Here is a 19,728-nt window from a genome sequence, read left to right on the forward strand (position 1 = left end):
ATAATGGAAGGAAAATTCAGACTTCTATGCATGAGAATTTGTAGAAAGTTAACTTGGATTTTACAGAAATGAATATTTTCCCTCAAAATTTTTATAATAAAAATTATATTTATTCTGCCAAATAACAGAATTGATATTGTGTTATCCATTGCAACTCACCAATATAGCACAAGGACCAGTGATAATAACTGCATTGAACTCTTTAGGTTCAAAAACCCCAAAGACATCAAGATGAAGTTAGAAGCCAAAGGAGGTAGCTGTCTGATAAATAATTCAGCATAGAGTTTTATTTCATAGAATCACAGAATTGTAGAATGGTAGAATGGTTTGAGTTGGAAGGGACCTTAAAGCCCACCCAGTCCCACACCCTGCCCCGGGCAGGGACACCTTCCACCAGCCCAGGTTGCCCAAAGCCCCGTCCAACCTGGCCTTGAACCCTTCCAGGGAGGGGGCAGCCACAGCTGCTCTGGGCAGCCTGTGCCAGGGCCTCACCCCCCTCACAGGGAAGAATTTCTTCCTTACATCTAATCTTTCAGTTTAAAACCATTACCTCTCCTCCTATCCCTACACTCCCTCAGAGAGTCCCTCCCCTGTAGGCCCTCTTTAAGTACTGGAAGGAATTCCTTTGTTAACGAGGTTGACTGGACATACTAAATCCAGAGAAATAGAGAGGACTGAACTGTTAATTTTGGACAACGTACAGATTTCTAGCATATCTGAGAAATGCAATGGTTTAGGGTAGAATGTGTCAGAAAAGTGGTTTTCTTATTAAATGACAAAAAATATTCTGTGTTCTTCCAAAGTATAGGAACCTAACTGAGAAATGTTCTTAAACAATCCCTTTTAAATGGCAGTGAAACAGGGAGGGATTTAATGCTTCTCAGTGGACATACTGGCTGGGACAGGGAAAGACAGGGAGGTTTTAAATATGAAAACTAATCCTCATCTCTTGAGCAACAGCAAGAATATTCCCAAAGGTATACTAGGACATAATGCTTGGCAGAAAGCAGAAAGGGGAGGGCCACTCCAAAATTCAAGTGCTGTTCTTGTTGCTCTAGTCTGCCTCTTGAATTTGTCCAGACTAGCAGAGTAGAGAGAGGGAGTGGAAAAAATCCCCCTCGCGTGTCCATTTCAGCTGGATCATCCAGGCTGTGGCATGTTTTGTTCTGAGAAGGAAGCATGGGGCAGTTCGCATCTTGTTCTCCTGCCATCTGTGGGCATTCTTTCCAAACTTGTACACCAGCCTTCTGTCCACTAGTTCCAAAATACCGATTTTATAATAGTAACTGCAGGGGTGAAAAGAAACAAAGCAATGGAGAAAGCAGTAGAAGTCACACTAGAGGAATTCTTTACATGGACTTGCAGCAGAACTCAGAGTCACTGTGTTCTTTACAGTCAGAGGGATCCTCACTGTTAAATTGCTCTTCTGACTTTAAAGAGCTTTAAAATTTCCCATGTGCCTTGGGTATGCCTTCCACTGTTTGAAAAATGAAAGAATTACAAAGAAATGTGTTCTTTGGTTGATTATATTTTTCCTGTCAGATTACCACAGTTCAGAAGTTCGCCAGTGTTACTGCTACAGCAAAAAGGGTCATTCTGTGAGTGGTCACTTGGCAAAATTCTCAACTGAGGTAAAGTGTGACAGCTTTGTTGTCATCACTAGAGTTAACAACTCTGTACTGGTTTATATTTAGACCTGTGATATTGTTTAGAAACAAAGGAAACTGGGTTCTCTCTCGCGATCTATAGAATAAACATGAAGAAAATAACCAGACACTCTGCACCCACCACCCCCCAACACACACCCACACCCCCCTAAGTTTTCAAGATTGTTCTGAAAAATGGATGCTGAGGTAGAAGTCAACTGAAATGAGGAGCCCTGTTGCCTGTTAACTCATCGGAGAGATCTGCTCAATTTTTCAGACGTCATTTTTCTTCCTTTGTCCCCACATCTTTGCCAGAGCTTCTGATTTAACAACCCAAAAAATGTCTTGTCCCCTGTCTTCCCATTCCAGCATGCCACCGTTTTCTTCAGGAGAAAGGAGCAAATCTCTTACAAATTCCCACAAATGAGAATTCTGCAAGTCTTGAACAGGAAGAAGACAGATATTTAATTCATGTTTTATTACTCATGCCAAAGTACTAAGGCATAGTTGTATTTACAGTTTGTTATCGGGTTGTCAACCTCACAAACCAATTGCACTTAGTTCAGCTTTCAAAATTTTTGTGCATTGCTCCTCTGTAACTGGATCCAAACTACTTGTTCAACACCACAACCCACCCACCCCCAAATAGGGTCGTGCAAATACCCATGATGCTAGAGTCTGTTTTTTCACTCCAGAAACTAGTGAATTTTACAGTCTTGCAAAGTTTATATAATTCAGAGTTTCTGTTCCAGATCATCAATGACTTCAACACAGTATTTAACTTGAAGTTTTAAAAGTAATTTTCAAGTTAAAGTGTTTTAAGTGAAAGATTGCAACAAACATTAGCTTGCCTGAAAATGAGACAATAATATGAGGAGTTGCAAAGCCTATTTCCCATCATTTCTAGATCTCCTCTGTTATTACATGTCAGTTCAAAAGTTTGTTTTAGCATCAGATGTTGTAGAAATAATGGGACTTAAATAAAAAAGCCAGCAGAACTGTTAGATGCATCTATTTCTTTAACTTCAGATTAGTTACTAGCTAATCAAGCTGCTGGGAATTAAATGAATGTTCAATCCCAACACTGACCTCAAGCATTTAAAAATAATGAGTCAGACCCCCCACACCCCCACCCAAGTTCTGAGAGCAACATAAGAATAGCGACAATTATAAAAATATTTGAGGTTTCTTATTTGTTTTCCTGCATTTAAAACCTTTTGGTTATTTTCAGCTTATGTTTTTCCAGTAACTCTTCCACTAAAATAGCGAGAAGCCCTTTCAAAAGGTAAACAAAAAAGGAAATGTGGCTTTAAGAAAAGTACCTCATACCTCAAGTCTCATGATCAAATCATGAGAGCTGGCAGAACTTAAAAGCCAAACCTCCGTGAAATTTTATTTGTTTGTGGTGTCGTTAAAGTTTCTTTTGATAACCACATGTAGCTGGAGAATTAGAGCAACATAACCTGTGTAATCTTAACTCCAGGTTTGAGTTTCTGATGTGTACTTGTTCTACCACGACTGTGACTGTCTTGGCCGTTGATGTTACCTGCCCTCATGCCTTCCTTATCACAGGGTGGGACTGAACAGCAGAATAACGTGGTGAGAAGTGAAGAAGGAACTCCTGAGTCTGGCAGCAACTTGGTCAAAAGGTCGTCTATTCAAACGCCATGAACGTGAAGTCAAAGTGGGACTGTGAGCTACTATCTCTTTAATAAAGCTCTAGCACAAAGGTAAACCCAAGTGAATAATTAACACCCAGCTGTATGGATTGCAGCACAACAAAACATGACTTTTTTGTCAATGCTCTGTTCAAAATACTTGGATTCTGTAGACATGTGGAATTTGGTGCATGGTGTGCATGTATGAAGTGTACCCTTCCGTTATGTGCAGCCAGCAGATTTCTCAGCTTAGTGCTGTTGCAGGGCTTCTAAAAAGTCAAAACGGCCTCAGCAGACAACATGCTTGCAGAGGTGACCAACACTTCAACACTGTCTGTCTCAGTATTGTAATAGTGCAGAGAACAATTAGGAGAGGATAATGAATGATAGCAACTGGAATGATTATCAAAGTCTGCTATAACAACACTTGTATGCAACCACAGAATCATAGACCAGTTTGGGTCAGAAGGGACCTTCAAATGTCATCTAGTCCAAGCTCCTGCAATGAACAGGGACATTTTCAGCTACATCAGGTTGCTCAGAGCCCATCCAACCTGACCTTGAATGTTTCAGGGATGGGGCATTCAGTACCTCTCTGGGCAACCTGTTCTCGTGTTTTGCCACTCCAGTGGTTACAAAAAATTTTATCTGCTTGGTACACATCTAGTGAGAAGGGTGATCATAGGTGACATCCTGTGGGAGTGACTACAAAGTGAAGAACTACAAATCCATTTTACTGGGTAAATGGTAGTGGGCTAAAAAGAACAAAATAGGGGAACTTTTGTGAAAATGGGCTGTAGTTTTATATTCTTATATCCTTACATCCCATTGTGTTTATGTTTCTAAGAGCTGACCTCCAAGAGTTTATTTTGCTGCATGTGAAACCATAATACTCACAAAAAGATGGAAGCAAGATGTCTGTGTACATGCAGGGCTACCTGAAGGCCTTATGCTTTCAGTTATGAAGGTTTCATAGTGTATTCAGAGTCTGCTGCTGGCCCAGAAGAGCATCAGCTAGAATTAGTAAAACGGTATTCTGGGAAATTTTTTTTTTTTTTTTGACTGCTTCTTTTCATGTCGATGAATTTGTTCAGTATTCTTTTATTGGCTGAAGGGTTTGACCAAGGGAGTATCCCAAATTGCCTAAATCCTAATGTAGAATGCAGGTAAATTCAGCCAGCAGCACTAATACCCCAGAGCCCATCAAGAGTTATTAGATTATTAGTGCTGGTTAATGCCAGTGACCACAGTGACCAAGTGACCACAGACTATTCTGATTGTGTCTAGCTGTAGTCAGACACCTGGTATTTTGCTACTTTTACCCATTTGCCTCCTCAGCAGATAAATAACAAGCTCAACGGTGTTTAAGATCAACAGGATCTGTATTTCTGACTGTGTATTAGTCCACCAGCTATACCACCTCCCACAAAAATTCAAAGCATTCTCATGGAAATGAAGCTGTGCTTCTGCTGTTTTGGAATCTATGGACAAAAGAACATTTTTGCTCTGCTCAGTACCTGGCTTGCAGCCTCAGTGAATGTACACAGCCTCCTGGGATCCTGCTTCTCTTCAAAATACCAATTCAGAAATGTTGGGATCTCTGCTAATCACTACTTCTCTACATACTGCAGATATTTCAGGATAAACATTAGCGAAGAAGTATTTAAATGGCCTGGATTTTTTCATTTTTAGAAATGTCTTGAACTGCTAAATATTGCTAAGCTTTGAATATAGTGTCTCCTGTTGAGTGGAGATTATTAGGTACAAACAAGCTTACGTATAGTCCTTGGATAGCTTTGTTTCTTCTGCACCAGTAAAAAAAGAAATGCCTAAAAGGGAAAAACATAACCCAGTGTTCACAAGAATAACTTCTGAACTGAAGTTTAAAGCCAAGTCCTGGCCCTTTGCAGCTTTGCTTATTAATGTAGTTCAGAATAGAAGTTGTAAAGAACATGCCGACTATAAAACCATGAAGTTTGTTTTCAACTTACCTGCTGCTAAAATTATTTGTCTCTCCCACTACTCTGACTATGTCTGAGGGTTGGGAGTTTTTTTAGCTTTTGAGGTTTTTTCACGTGTGCTAAGTTTCCTGTCCCTCTTGTCCCTTTCCATTTGGTCTTTGCTGTCATCTATATCACAGTTTCTTTCCCTTTCTTTACACTTAGTTGGTCCTTCCTCATTCAGCCCCTGTCCCTTTAAAACTACTCCTGCAGTCTTCTCTGCCTCCTTCCTCTAAGCAAAAATCATCTCTACTGCTGGAAATCAGATCTTCACAGGGCTGGATCTTGTCTGTTTTAGTAGGACAGCATCACCTTTTAAAGGAGTCATTACATTCATAAATAAACGCGTTGCACATACAAATCTGCTTTCAAGGAACTTAATTCATGTTGTGAGTCTGGCATGCAAAATCGGGAAAAGACAGAATGAAGCCTGCTTGTGCAGCCATAGTTTGGCAAGGTCTTGAATTACTGGACTACATACTGCCTTTCCTCACAGGCCTTGTGCCGTTCATAGAAGTGGATATGCACGAGCTGTTGTATTAAATTTACTGCCAAGTGTTCAATCTCTGCACTGACTATAAATGTTCATTTTCTTAATGAGCTTTTCTCCCCAGCTCTGTATTCTTTAATTCCCTTAATAACATCCTTATCTCCCTTAATAACATCCTTATCTCCTGCATTCAATAATCTCCCTCTGACTGGCCTGTCTGACATGATACAGGAATACTGGGTGGAAGACAGAGATGACAGTCCCACAGGAGAGCAGCGCCAGCCTAAAACACAGGGTTCTTCTGTTCTTCCAGCAGCCTCCAGTCTTTCTTACCTCTCCCAGTCTTACCCGTCCTAGTGACCACAGTCTCAGTCGCTGCACAACCCTACTTCATTTTGATAAGGCTTATCCACATATTTTCTGAGGCACTGCTCTGTCCCTGCTCTTCCCAGTATCTCAATGCTCCTGTTCCTTTCCGCTTCAGCCTTCCCCCACTCCGTGGTCACCATGTACCAGGTCACCCTCCACTGTCGCCCCCTCCCTTTCTGGTCCCTGTGCCTCACCAGCCGCTCTCCCCTGGGCAGCTGAGGTGGGTGAGGTGGCCGAGCTCCGGCACATGTAGCCCAGCAGCTGCTTGCCATCAGGAGCCGCTGGCAGTGTCAGCTCCCTTGGGACCCTCCAGGACTTGCTCGCCCAAGACTTCTGTTCTTTTACAGCAGCCCTGTGGCTCCAGTTTGATCAAATACTCCCCTAAGTCAGAGAAGGCTTGAGCCATTGAGGGCTCCAAGCAGCTGAAATGCTCCTCAGTATCTCATTGCTAGAGCATAGGGCAATGACCTTCGGAATTTCCCTGCTTAGTGGAAACTCTCTTGCTCATAACCTCACAATGGACCCTTGTGGAATTACCCTAGCTTGGGGTACACACTAGTAATCTTTGGAGAATAGCGAATATAGAGTAAGGGTGTCTGCAGCAGAGATTTCACTATTTCACTTAGAAAAAACTGTCAATAAATTAGTTTTTGAACCTAAATTCATTTAAGCAGTAATACATCTTCCAAGACAAGGTTGAAAATTGTAAATTAAAATTGTTTCCATACAAGAACATCACTAAGCATACCACTAATGAGGTGGATTATCAGTGCATACCGCAGTGTTAATAACCCCATAAAAGAAAACTTCTTGCTTACTCTTTAAGAAGCAGAGCAACCTTCATTACGTTGAGTTACAGGAATAACAATGTGTTATGGCTTTCTGTATCCAGTCAGGATGTAAACCGGGATGATGCAGGCTGACCAGTTTCAGTAGAAAGGCCAAGGAGAGAGCAGTGCTTGGGGTCTGTTTGGAGGTTTGACTGGCTCACAGAAACGAGCCTGGTCTGCATGGGATTGTGAGGCCCAAAGTCGCACTGAGCTGGTCTTCTGCCTGCCATATTTCTGTGTGCTTCTCAATCCAGTATCTCAGCTGCCCCTGGGTTTTGCCTTTCGTCAGTGCTCGAGGCTGCGGGTCCCTCATTTTCTGTTAACGTGAAATTCACACAAAAATGCAATGCTTTTTGTTTTGCATTTGATTTCTGGGATACTAACCATACATCTTCATATTCTGTAAGATAAAATACAAGTATTTGCCACAAATGACATGTAGGAAGTGTTCCTGGGTCATATTGCACAACTGTAAGCCTCTGATTTTAAAGTGGGAAAAGGAAATGCAGTTGGCATCCAGTTTTTACTGGTCACGGCAAAACTGCAACCATTCACAAACATTGTTCTTTCTCCAGTATTCTGGGTGGATGGATGTCCAGGAAGAATAAGAATCTACAACACAGTTGACAAGAAAGAGGAACATTACAATGCAAAGCTTATAGTGCACTTAATTTTTAATAAGCATATATTTGAAGGAAAACTGAACCCTCTTCCTTCTTCTCTTATGACTGCAGTCTTCCCTCCTTATTCCTCTAGAATGCATCAGGCCCTGCCTTTTGTGTTTTTCTGTCTCCTATTGTCACAGGCTTTTGTATTTTAAATATTCACATTAATTGTGTGAGGCATTTCAAGAGAAAGTGCTTACATGTGAAAAAATAGAAAACGCACCTGTTAAAATGGAATTCAAAAAATTTTAAAAAGATCAGAATACAGAACTTGTGAGAACTTAACAGTCTGTGACTAAAAGGAGTGGTGTGTTCCTAGGCTAAAATAACCTCGGGTCTTAGACGTGAAAGTACTCTTATTCAAAGACACCTAACTACTCTCTGTGGCAGATGGGTAAATACCATTAATTTATTATTATTTTTCTCATAATTCCAGCAAGTTCTTTCGCTCCTTTCATCTAAAATAATGTTGTTAATTTTGTCATAGGGAATATTTTTTTGTTAGATTAGAAAATGAAAAATGTCTTACTTTTAACACACTTATCACTGGAGAAATATTTCTCACACGTCAAAGGAAGAGTGGAAGAGCTTCTAAGTAAACCTGACAGTCAATTGTAACCTAAAACTATTTGCCAATTAAATGCCCAATTTTTTAACAGGCTTATGTCCTTACCAATGCAGTTACCAGAAAGATGTGTGGAAACCTGCAACAAACATTTTGTTTCATTCTATAAAAAAAATGTTTTAACTATTACTGATGTAAAATCTAGGTCTGGTATGATAAAACTATATGCTGCAGCTCACAAGCATAATCTGTGACTCAAACACTTTTTCTCTGAGATAGAAATACAGGCTCCTATTATTGAAGCTGCTTGGGCTTATAGTGACGGGCACACTCTTTAAAAAGCTCTGCTTTTTCTTTCTGTGAGCTAGGCTGATACATGCATGAGAAGGTCTGATCTTGCAGTCTTCCTCTGTTGGATGATTGGAAGAATTATAGGTAATGGCAAGAATGTCCTTTCTGTATCCATTCAAGTAACATTTGGGGGAAACAGAACTCAAGTCTGCATCTTCAAATCATCATTTTCATTAACTCGTTACTCAGTTTACTTATATTGTTTTAAGCCTTTAAGGATGACTACTAATTCCTCTCAGGTGAGATTCTCAAGCAGCTACAGAAATCCCAGCCTTGAGATATTATTGCTTTAGGAGCTTTAAGGATTCTAAATTGATTTTGGCTATCTGTAATATTTATTATAACACTGGAATGGCACAGTTACAAACAGTAAACAGCAACAGAAAGGCAATCAAACACATGAATAAGAGTACTGTAAAGAAATCAGAAAAGGTTTCATTTATTTTCACATCTCACAGCATCGTACATTTGACTTCTACTTCACAATGTCTTAGTCCAGTCATCCATTATTTATTATTTATTTTTTCCAATGCATCCTGAACAGTTCATTTTAGGCATTGCTTATGTGTTGTAATTCAAAATAGGTCATGATAACCAAGTGAAACAAGTGAAAAAACAAGTGAATTGTATGTGTCTAGACAGCCAGTTCAGGGTGCAAAATGATGCAAATAGGCTGGATCGGTTTCCATAGTTCATAGAGTTCATAATTGTGACAGAATAACTGAAATATGGATCTTGCATCCTACATGGCTTCTATAAAGTGATTAATACTTGTAATTATAGGTCCTAAAAGTTTACAGAGGAATTTGTGGTTACTTTCATGAATCATTCCCATGCTATAAATATCTCCATATGTATGCACATACAGAATTAATGTAATAGTGAATGCTGTGTTTTCAATGCAGAGATGCTACTGTGACATCCCAGCAAAGGCAAGAGGTGGGCAGAAGCTCTGGGTCTGACTTTTGGAACCCACACCTTGAGGATATTTGAATCTCAGATTTTATTCACCTCCTTATTTAAAAGGAAAATCAGATGAGCTTGACATTGGATTGGCTTTATGAGCTGTGCAGACTGCGCACACCTGGCTATGTCAGAGTCTGAAGTCTTCCCCAGGGCAGAATGGGAGTGCTGGGAGCATCAGGCTCACTAGGCTTCTGCCAGGGGAAAAAAATTTTAAAAAGCAAGCTTTAAAATTAGGCTTGAGCTCTACGTGAATCCTAAATTCAGAAGCTGCTCAAGAAAAGCAGAAGGCTGAACTCATCTCTTTCTGAACCAGTCATGCTTTTTTTTTTTTTTAATCCTCTGCCAACGGCCTCCAGCCCCCCTTAGGAAAACTGGAATGTCACCACATCCTCGGCCAGATAGATGTACCAGCTGTGGGGCCTCCCTGCGGGGCTGGCAGTGAATCCAGCCCCGTGTTCCATGGGCCACTCACTGAGCTGCTGCACCAAGCCAGCCCAGACCTCCTCACTGTATCCTTGGGCAAATGCAGCCAAGGGACAAGGTCATGGCTTTGCTTACAAGAGTGTTGGATTGCTCATTTTTTGTCTATCTTAGGGCAGCATGAAAGCAAAGCAGAACTATTTATTCTGCCATCCCACAAGCACAGTGAAAAACCTTAAAATATTTGGCCATTGGGCTTGAAACTTTGACTTGATGGTGATAAATATCAGCTTTGCAGCCAATATTTATATTGTCATATAAATGTCACAGCATGCATCTTTCATGGAACAGCACTCATCTGGTCCAGTTTGCTTGTCTGCTTTAGCATTGGAAAGACTCTTATTTTTATTTTTTTAAATATTCCAGGGCCTCCTGAAGTACTGTTGTATATGATGAGCATTTAAAAGGTGCTGAAACCAAGACTTTACCTTTGTATGAGCTCTCACCTTTTATTTCTCATATCAGAGTTAAGTATTCAGGGACCTTTCCTGTCTTCTACATAATGGACATGAACCAAAGTATTACGCCACTGTGGAAGAAAAGATCAGCCAAAACCAATGGCTCGACAAAAGATTTCCAGGTTTTCTTTTAGAGAAGAAGAAATGGGCAGGCAGAATTTCATACCACCATAAAAAAACCTAAGGGCAAAAGATATGCAGAAAGGTAAGGTGGGCACAGGTAGATCCCCCAGTGACAGGGACATGCCAGAAATGTGCCTAAAACTACAACTTGAGGGCAAGGGAGGAGGATACCTGACAGGATGAGGGTGGGTAGCTGAGGGTGCAGAAAGCACAGAGTTCAGACCTTGCCCTTTCCATCATTTTAAGGTGATTTCCACTGCCTGTTCAGAAGCACTGACTATCTTCTTCTTGAGCCTGGGTATTTAAAGCCGGGCAGGGTCCAGCCCTCAGGGAATGGCCTTTGTTGACATAGTCTTCGAAGACTGCACAGGTTGTTTCAATCAGTAACTTCATTCCTGTCCCCTTAGTAGCTAAGGGGACACTACCAAAATGCCTTGCAGGGGATGTGGTTTTGTCGATGGTGACAAGCAAAGCTGTGGCAGGCAGTAAGTCTCAAGCAGGTTCAGGAACCCAAGCCAAATCAAAGACAGCTGTCTAGATTTTCCTGGGATGCAGTGATTTCTGCATGGCATATGCAAGCAAGCTAATATAGAATGTACGCTTAAAACGGGGGGAAATACTGTATCAGCCACAGCAAAATTGGGTGGTCTGTTTATAACAGTTTTAATATAGGACAAGCAGATCATTCCTATATAATCTGGCCGACCTTTTTGTCATATGGGAAAGATACACTTCATTTAGGCATAACCTTTTAATTTTTGAAGCTAGAATTTCTGTATATTTCCATATTATTTTCCCTTTTTCATCCAGTGCTGGAAAACAGAAGAAATGAAAATGACATAGTATTTTTAGTGTCACAGATTTCAACTTCCTCTACTTTTATTAAGAAAAAAGAATGCTCCCAAATAAAAATCCTGATAGATTCTGATTGCCAGAAAATACAAAACATTAAACTGACCAATGTGGGAACTGTAAAGGCAAACTAACCCTATAGTTCTTCTCACAGGAACCTGGAGATTGCTGCACTGTCCCAGACTAAGGTCCCTGTAAGCCAGGGCCCTGCCTCTGATCGGGTCTGCTGGAACAATTTCACATTTTTGGAAAAAATACTGTAGAAAGTTACTACTTAGGGCTTGTACATAAAAACACTAGTGCTCTTTCTAGCACAGGATCTGAGCCTGGTGATAGCCTGTAAATCTCCTTCTGTTTCTTTCTAGGCAGTTTCTTCCTAGGACATCACTTTTGCATCTGTTTAACCTTGAGTCTCTACTTTGTTTCTAGCAAGTGCAAAACAGGTTTTCAAAATGCACAGGGATCACAGTCCTTAAACCTATTACTGTCACCAGAAGAAAGTGTGGCTTTAATGTTATGACGTTGACCTAGATTCTTTTCTGGCTTCAGAGCAAAGTGCTTACTTTTCTGTCCAAGGGCTGCTTGTGCAATGCTGATGGCGCTGCAGTAGTGGCTTTACTTGTGTGTGCTAGACATGTTAAATGATGTACTCCTTGGCTACTGTGGAAGGAATGATAAGAGAACTCACAGGCTGGTTTAAATTTGCCTCAGGAGAGAAATTATTGTAACCATGAAGGACTCCTGGAAAGCCTAAAAGCATCAAAAATTGAGCAATAGGAAACAAATGGAGGAAGAAACATAGCTCCTACCCTGGTCAGAAAATGCTCATTATTTCCACAGCTCAGCTTTGCTTAGCCAGAGGCAGTCTGAGCTGGTTGTTGCACAAAGCTGTGTGTCTTAAGAGCTGAGGGTGAAGGGAAGCTGCTACAAGTATACTTGAAATTGCTGATATACAGGGACCTGTAAAATAAGACATATACTTTTAATATTAAACATCACTTATGTTTTACTAGCTTTTATATTTTTTTTCCCTTTTTCCTGAATTTTACTGCAATGTATATAATTTCATTCATACGTTTTCCTAACTACCCTCTGTCATTACCCAGTTACCCATTTATAAGATGTTTTAAAACTAACTCCTTGTCGAGTAAAGATAAGACAGACCTTGGACAGTCTGAAAAACTCCCTGAGTACATCCCCGATAGCAGGAAACTAAAGAAAACAAAGACCTAAGAAGACGCCATTATCAAGATAAGTGCTGAAAGCTGGAACAAACAGGGGCTGAAGGACGGATGAGGTCACTCCATGAGCATGTAAGGACACGAGAAACCTGAAGTTCACTAAGGGACAGTGTGAGAAAGGCTGCGGGGACCCCTAAGGAAGGGAGAAGACCCTCACTCTATTTTTACTACACATGCTCAAACTATGTAAATGAATTCTGAGAACCCATTAGCATAAGATTGCCTTTTCTAAGAAATCTGATGCATACGTGTGCTTTTTGTGTATATTAGAGAGTTTTGTTAGTAAGCGTGGCACTTGTGCTGCCCGGCGCTGTGAATAAAGAATCCCTGCTGAGCAGTTATACTCCGTTCTGACTGTGGAGCGAAGCTCTTTGTTTCAAGGGAGCTTTGCACTTAGCTACAAGTGGAGTTCAATTTACCATCACGGCTGGGGTACAGATGCTGCAGCACTGTTCACCTGGATGAATTCAGAGCTGAGCAGCTGTAGGGTCACAGACCTTACACTGTAGACAAGTAACAGCCTGCAGTAAAGCCAGAAATTGTCAAAATGCCTCAAACAAGCTGCTTTACCTTTGGCGAACGCTGATCTGCTGGTATCACAAGCTCCCTTGGGATTATTTCAGTTTCACTGTTGTGGGTTTTGTGTTCGGCATTGGGTTTGTTTTAAAAATTGGAAGAAGATTGAATAACAGGGAAATCTATAATAAAGATTAAGGCAAAAGAAGAATTATTATTCTGACTGATCCAAAATCAGCTTTAAATTAAATCACATCAGATATTTTAAAAATGCATGTTTAAATTCTAAAACAGAATACTTTCTGTGATTTCAAATTAAATTTAGAATTGTGTTCTAAATTGGAATGAAAACAAATACTAAAACAATATGATTTTTTAAAAAATAAAAATTCAGTTCCTGAAGGGCTTTAAATACAGTCATTTAGTTGAAGCAAGAAGATTTATATTCTACCTTGTATGTCAAATTTAGCAATATAGAAACAAACACTGTATTCTCAGTGGTCATGGATTAGCACCATCAGAAGCCACGCAAAAAGTTCTGGTTTTTATTTATTCAAACTGTGCCTTGTCAGGAAAGGGTTTTTTCCCCTAAGACCAGCAGTGTTCTCATGTAAAAGGACAAAAATAACTTTGGAAGAGAAAAAAATTGCACAAAACCCTATTTTTTCCCAGTTCTCACCAAAAGTTTGGCTCAGATACATGAGTGGTTTGTGCTACCTTTCTCTTCAGAGCCTGTTCACAGAATAATACCAGGACTGTTTAGGAATTTAAGCCAACTGTTTAGAAGGGAGAAGATTTCTGACAAGTAACACTTACTTAAGCTTCTGAAGAGGGACCTGGCCTGACATCAGGACATTTGGCATGAGTTCCTTCAGAGCTGGGGTCCCCACATGAGATGCGTGGCCTGATAAAGCGTGGGGTTTCCATGTGCACATTAGAGGATTGCGTGCTTAACGTTGGCAGGTTCTGCAGTGGAGAACTCTTGTGTTATTAGGGTGCATTTCTACAGGCATACACTTCTCTGGTGGCTTTCAGAATCCTAGTTTTTGCCAGTTTAGTGTGTATGTATCTGGTCACTGCTATTCATTACAAAGTTGCAGAGCATTTGAGGGACTGTAAATCTCCCAAATTAAATTACCCCTCTGTTATATAGCTGAAGTGCTGGGAATGTTTTCAGTGACAAATGCTGGAGTTCAAGCAGATGGGGTAAAAAAAAAGGAGTCAAGAATCTGAGGCCACAGTTATCCCGCTCCTCTTAATGAACCATGCTCTCCTTTGGAAGTTCCTGTCCGTATTAAGTGCATCATCCTTTCAAAGGAGGGGAAAGCATCAGTTCAGCACCACACATAACAGAATCACAGCCACTACTTATTACTGCTCTTCCTGTGCACCTTTATTTATATGGCTGGTGATATACTTGAAAAGGTCGGTAAGACTAGAAAATAGTATGCATACAGAAGAAGGCTCAGCAGAAGGTTCACAATCCTTAGCCTTTTTTCTGCATGATTAATCGTCAAAGAATTAAATTCAAATCACCCCTGAGTTTTTGCACGTTGTATGTTTTTTTCTATTGGAGTCTATCTACATACCTTTCTGATGATCACAGATGGTGTAGTCATCTTCAGTTGTCCCAAATAACTCTGTCCAAGACATCAGGGAATCACAAACCGTTGTGCTTGACAGAAATGTGCTCTGAGTTATTGACTCCAGCAGCACCTTAAGATATTAATACATTAGTTGAAGATGAAAATATAACATTAAGGACTGAAGTTATAAGGCTACAGGCATTATTCCCTTGCTGCTTATGTATGGATCTATGAGGTACCATTGCCCAGCATCACCTAAACTTCAGCTGAAGCTAATGATGATCTTCTGAAAATTGCAGTGAAGGAAGGAACTGAGAAATTGCAGGAACGATGCAGCTAATGAATATACCATTGGTAGATTTACAATAAAAATTACTGTAATAACACATTCCTAGGAACTTAATAATGCAAGCTATGTATATAAAAATAAGAGTGAGGAATAAACCATAAAATAATTAGAAACATGTAGTTGAGATTAACATTATGGTTTAATGAAATAATTGGTAAAAGTTTTGAGTAAGTCCCCATGCAAATGTATGAGAAAATTTCATTCTGATCGTAAGGCTACTCACTTCGTTCATAAAACACTGCCACAGATGTCAGCCAGTCCAGAGCGTGAGAAGATTAACAAAGTTTGAGAAAAAAAATGTGTTTTCAAAAGAGATTAGAAACTGAGAATAATATGCAGAAAACTAGTTGTATGCTTCAGGGAAGAAGGTTCTTGCGCCAAAAGTGAGATGACTGAAGAACAAAGTAGTTGGGAAGTGGTAATATTTCAGTGAAAGAAACAAGTGACTGAGGAAAACATGATTCATGACATGAACTGAAGTAGGTACAGAAGAAAACTTTTGCTCATCCCTTTCTCTTGTACACGTATCACACATGTACATATGTATGGATTTCGCTGTTCTTTATGGCTGAGACTCACAACACCCAAGACCCTAGACCTCCCATAAGATATTTAGTAGAAATCATGATGGTTTAGGAGACTTGAAGGAAAGAATTAAGTGGAATTTAAACCCACAGTTCTTTATGTTCTAGTTCACTTCTGCTTTCCTGTTCAGCAGAGACTGGAAATGTTCCACAGACTCACTGCTGTGAATGAATAAATGGACATGATTGTGGCTCTTTCTTACCTTTCAGACTTCACACGAAACTGCTCAAGCCAGTTTTGGCTCTTTTCTCCCAACGTAAGCTGCTTCTGCCTTTCATAACCAATTCCAGCTTGTGTAATTCCTAGCAGAAAGACACCTGAGATGGTTTGGAGAGTAAGATGATGTTAAGTATCAATGTGTAGTCTAAAATTATTAAAAAGTCAAAAACTGTCCAAATAGCTGCATAAACTGAGGAAATGTGAAGGATTCAGAAGTTTTTAATGGATAGATTGCCACATTGAAAGAAAACACTGATTTTAGTCTAAATAAAGCAATGCTAAAATATGGAATGTGGAAACATTTCGGAGGCTTCTGAAATCCTTTAATATACTGGAATTCATATATAAAGCAAGGTAATATTTCAAGATCATATTTTCACCTAATCATACTTATTATAAATAATAATTATGAATGGAACATATGAGAATATAAACTATTAATCATTTTAGTCAATATGGTCAAAAAGTCTACTCTCTACGCATTTTTGCTAAAGGATTTAGTGTAGAATACCTCATACATGTATATGTGTGTAATAGTGCTTTTGGATGAACACTGTATATTCAGTGAGCAATATAGAATTTTAGAGAATTCGTACAAGGTGATTCACATGAAGGTTCCAGGTCCTGTCTCAGTGTAAGAGGATTACAAGGATTTAAGTTTGTAATGGCCCCAATCTGATTTTTTGATTCCTCTCAGTGGCCCACAGAGAGACAAGTTCCCAAAGTCATATTTATTTACAATTTAGAAAGTCAAAACAGTGTCATTTCTATCAGTTCTGAGCTGCTGTAGAATGTAATCCAGATCTAAATAAGTACAAAATACTTATTTAAACTTTTCTGCAGTTGCTTTAATGCTTAATTCTAATACTTTAATGAGATGGTGCCAGTTTACTATGCAGAGAATTCTCAGATTCATGGGGCCAGGTGGAAAGTGGTCAGTCAACTGTTCTTTACTACAGTGCAAGGGTATTGACCCATATTATCTCTGCAAAACAATGAATTAGAGCTTCACTCAGGCTTATCCATCTATGCAAAAGAAAATATTTGTTTAACACAAAGCTAAAACATTTGTTGCTCTCTTGAAATCAACGGGAATTCTCTCAAGAAAAAAATTTCACTGCTCATTACTCACCAAGGGGTGGCAGGACAGATACACGCAGAAGAGGTGGACAGAAAGTCACAGAAGAACAGGAAGAACTGTGAGTCACTAACAACCCACTTCTACAACGACGGGACATTACCAGAGATGTACCTACATCTGGGCAGTAGACCATCCCAGTTACTACCTCTGAAAAAGACAGAGACCTCCAGGACAGGTGGGATGAGAGGGATCTTCCCAACCATACCCTCTGCAGCCAGCACACTCCTGTTCCTGTAACAGTCATCCCCCCGTGTCATGAGCAGCCCTCTGCAAGTACACACTGGTGCCAACGCCGAGGGCAGAAATAAACTGCTGAAAGCCAACTGTCATTTTAGGGAGAATAGAACATCTCTGCAGATCACTGGAGTGACATGTTTTAAGAAAGATTACGAAGGTAACCTCTTCAAAGTTATTTCCCCCACTCTATACCTGCCTCCCCATATATAAGATTTCCCACATATAAGTGTCTGGGATGAAATCTGAGTCCTACTCAAGACAAAAAGGATTCTCCCATCAAATTCACCAAGGACAGAATTTCATAGTTTATTTCTACTGGCTGTCTGCAGAAAATAATTTCTATCTGATAGTTTCACAAGTTTAACAGTTGCTTCTTACTAGAAATGCAAATGAAAAAAAGGTGAGAGGAAGGTGAGTTTATTTTCTTTACAGTACAAAAAATTTCTCTGGTGACTTTTTCTAGGCTAGTGCTTCTAGTGGAAAAAAATATAATTTGGAAATACTCACAGCTTAGATAAAATATGTTACCTTGCAAGATGATAATCCTTCCTCCATCGGGGTAAGATTTAGCTAGAAAAGTAAGAAGTTATTAGTATTTACATCATTGCTATCTGAATGATAATGACAGATTAGTAGATTTAGTGTCCTGCTTGTGACTGATGATTTTTTGAACATGTCAAGTGGATTTGCTCGAGGTGAAATGATACCTGGTAAGATGGATAAACTGTTACAAGCAAAGAAGGGTGTGAAATAAAGCCATCGGATGTGGAAAAGTTCAGAACTAGGCTCGTGCTTAATTTTGTAGTTTATTTTGAGGAAAACTTATTTCTCCAAGCTGGGAAACCAATTTTGTGAAGTGGAATGGCAGCTTCAGCCCCTGCTGAAGCCTAGAACTTGTCTTGCAGGTGTGGGGCAAAGCTGCCAGCTTCAAACCCTATCAGCAGGCTTGACCACATGCTGTGATAGGCAGCAAAAGCCATCTGGGAAAAAAAGAATCCTGTCTTACCCATATGAAGTTCACATTGCTGCTCCCATATGGATCTATGGATGTTCCAGAAAACAATGTTAATTACTAATATAATGAGCAAAGATAATCTCTTTTCAAATATTTTATGCAAACAGGGTATTGGTTTGGATCACATCAAATAGTATTTCACTATTAGCTGGTGCTGCTTATGTACACACATACATATCTGCTTAAATACACTTCGGTGACACAGGACGGGGAAGAGGCAAGCAGGGTTTTTTAACAGGACAGCTTTACGGTTCTTGGTTTTACTCCAGCTGGTGCTGTGTTTGAAGTAGCTATTAATTAGTTGCCACTTTACAATCTCTTTTGATTTAGTGAGTCAGGCCTAGATTGTTAATTCATTTAAAAGTATTTGTTGAGGCTCATGCTTGTCTACACCATTAATTCATGAAATCAAAGTCAATTGTTTATCACTGAGCAAACTTGTGGTGCACAAATGAGAATGGCAGGCAGTACGTCAACTGGGTGCCTGGTAAAATCACCACAGCAAAACTACTTTGACAGCCTACAGCTCTTTTAAAGATAATGACATTATCTTTAAATATATAAAGAAATGGAGCTTACTTGTAGGTAGATGATTGCTCCTGATGCAGAAGTTAAGTCCAGAAGTCGGTCTTGGGAGTAAGGGGGAGCAGGAGGCTTTAAGAGCAGCACAGCCCAGCCCTTTGGAAATAAAGCCACCTGCAGGACTGTCATATATGGAACACCTTACAGACAGGTTCGTTTGGTTTTTCAAGTTTTCATACACACCCCTTTTGAAGACAGTGATAATATATAGTATAACATAGCCCAGGGACTGGGGGACAGATATTCTCAAGTGCAGAATACTTACCTTTATCTAGTATTGATTTTTAACTTTTTCTCTAAAAAGGGTTGGTTTACATAAGCATGACTCTTGGACCACCTTAAGCGCACCTGCTATATTTAAGCACTCGAACTAAGGAGACTCTCACACTTTCTTTCATGAGTTTAGCATGTAAGAAGAGCTATCACATTTTGTTCATAGCTCTCAAAGCCCAGGAAGTGACATTCTCACCATCTGCATCTGGCAAGGATCCAGATGCAGAAAACTAACCTGCTTAGAGTCATGCAGCAAACCACAGTGGGTATTAAAGGACAGTGCTCACCTGATGTCAGGTGACATCTCTCTCTGGCTGAGCACAGTGCCTCCAAGATCCACAAAAACCTGCTGGGTTCTAGCGCAGGTGCAGCTGCCTTTAGGTCTGAAATGGCTGTGAAGTGATTTGAATGTTCATGAATAGGATGCTTGGCATTATTAGAAGCAACAGATCAGAGACACTGGCGGTGGAGAGACTGAAGTGGAGAAAGAAATGAGTGCATCTAACATAAAATTATACTGCTTTTAATAAT

At 39.9% G+C, this 19,728-nt stretch overlaps 1 protein-coding gene across 1 annotated transcript; it reads right to left on the bottom strand.

The window, feature by feature from the left end:
* Positions 1 to 1,081: 1,081 nt before the first annotated feature.
* On the bottom strand, positions 1,082 to 17,882 carry ELF5 (E74 like ETS transcription factor 5). Its single transcript, XM_074909154.1, is given in 7 exon segments — positions 1,082 to 1,294; positions 1,899 to 2,086; positions 3,151 to 3,300; positions 5,074 to 5,133; positions 7,378 to 7,605; positions 14,800 to 14,926; positions 17,856 to 17,882. Coding segments are annotated over 7 exon segments (993 nt in total).
* Between the last annotated feature and the right edge of the window lie 1,846 nt (positions 17,883 to 19,728).

This window comes from Athene noctua, chromosome 6 (assembly GCF_965140245.1).
Source record: "Athene noctua chromosome 6, bAthNoc1.hap1.1, whole genome shotgun sequence".
NCBI classification, from domain to species: domain Eukaryota; kingdom Metazoa; phylum Chordata; class Aves; order Strigiformes; family Strigidae; genus Athene; species Athene noctua.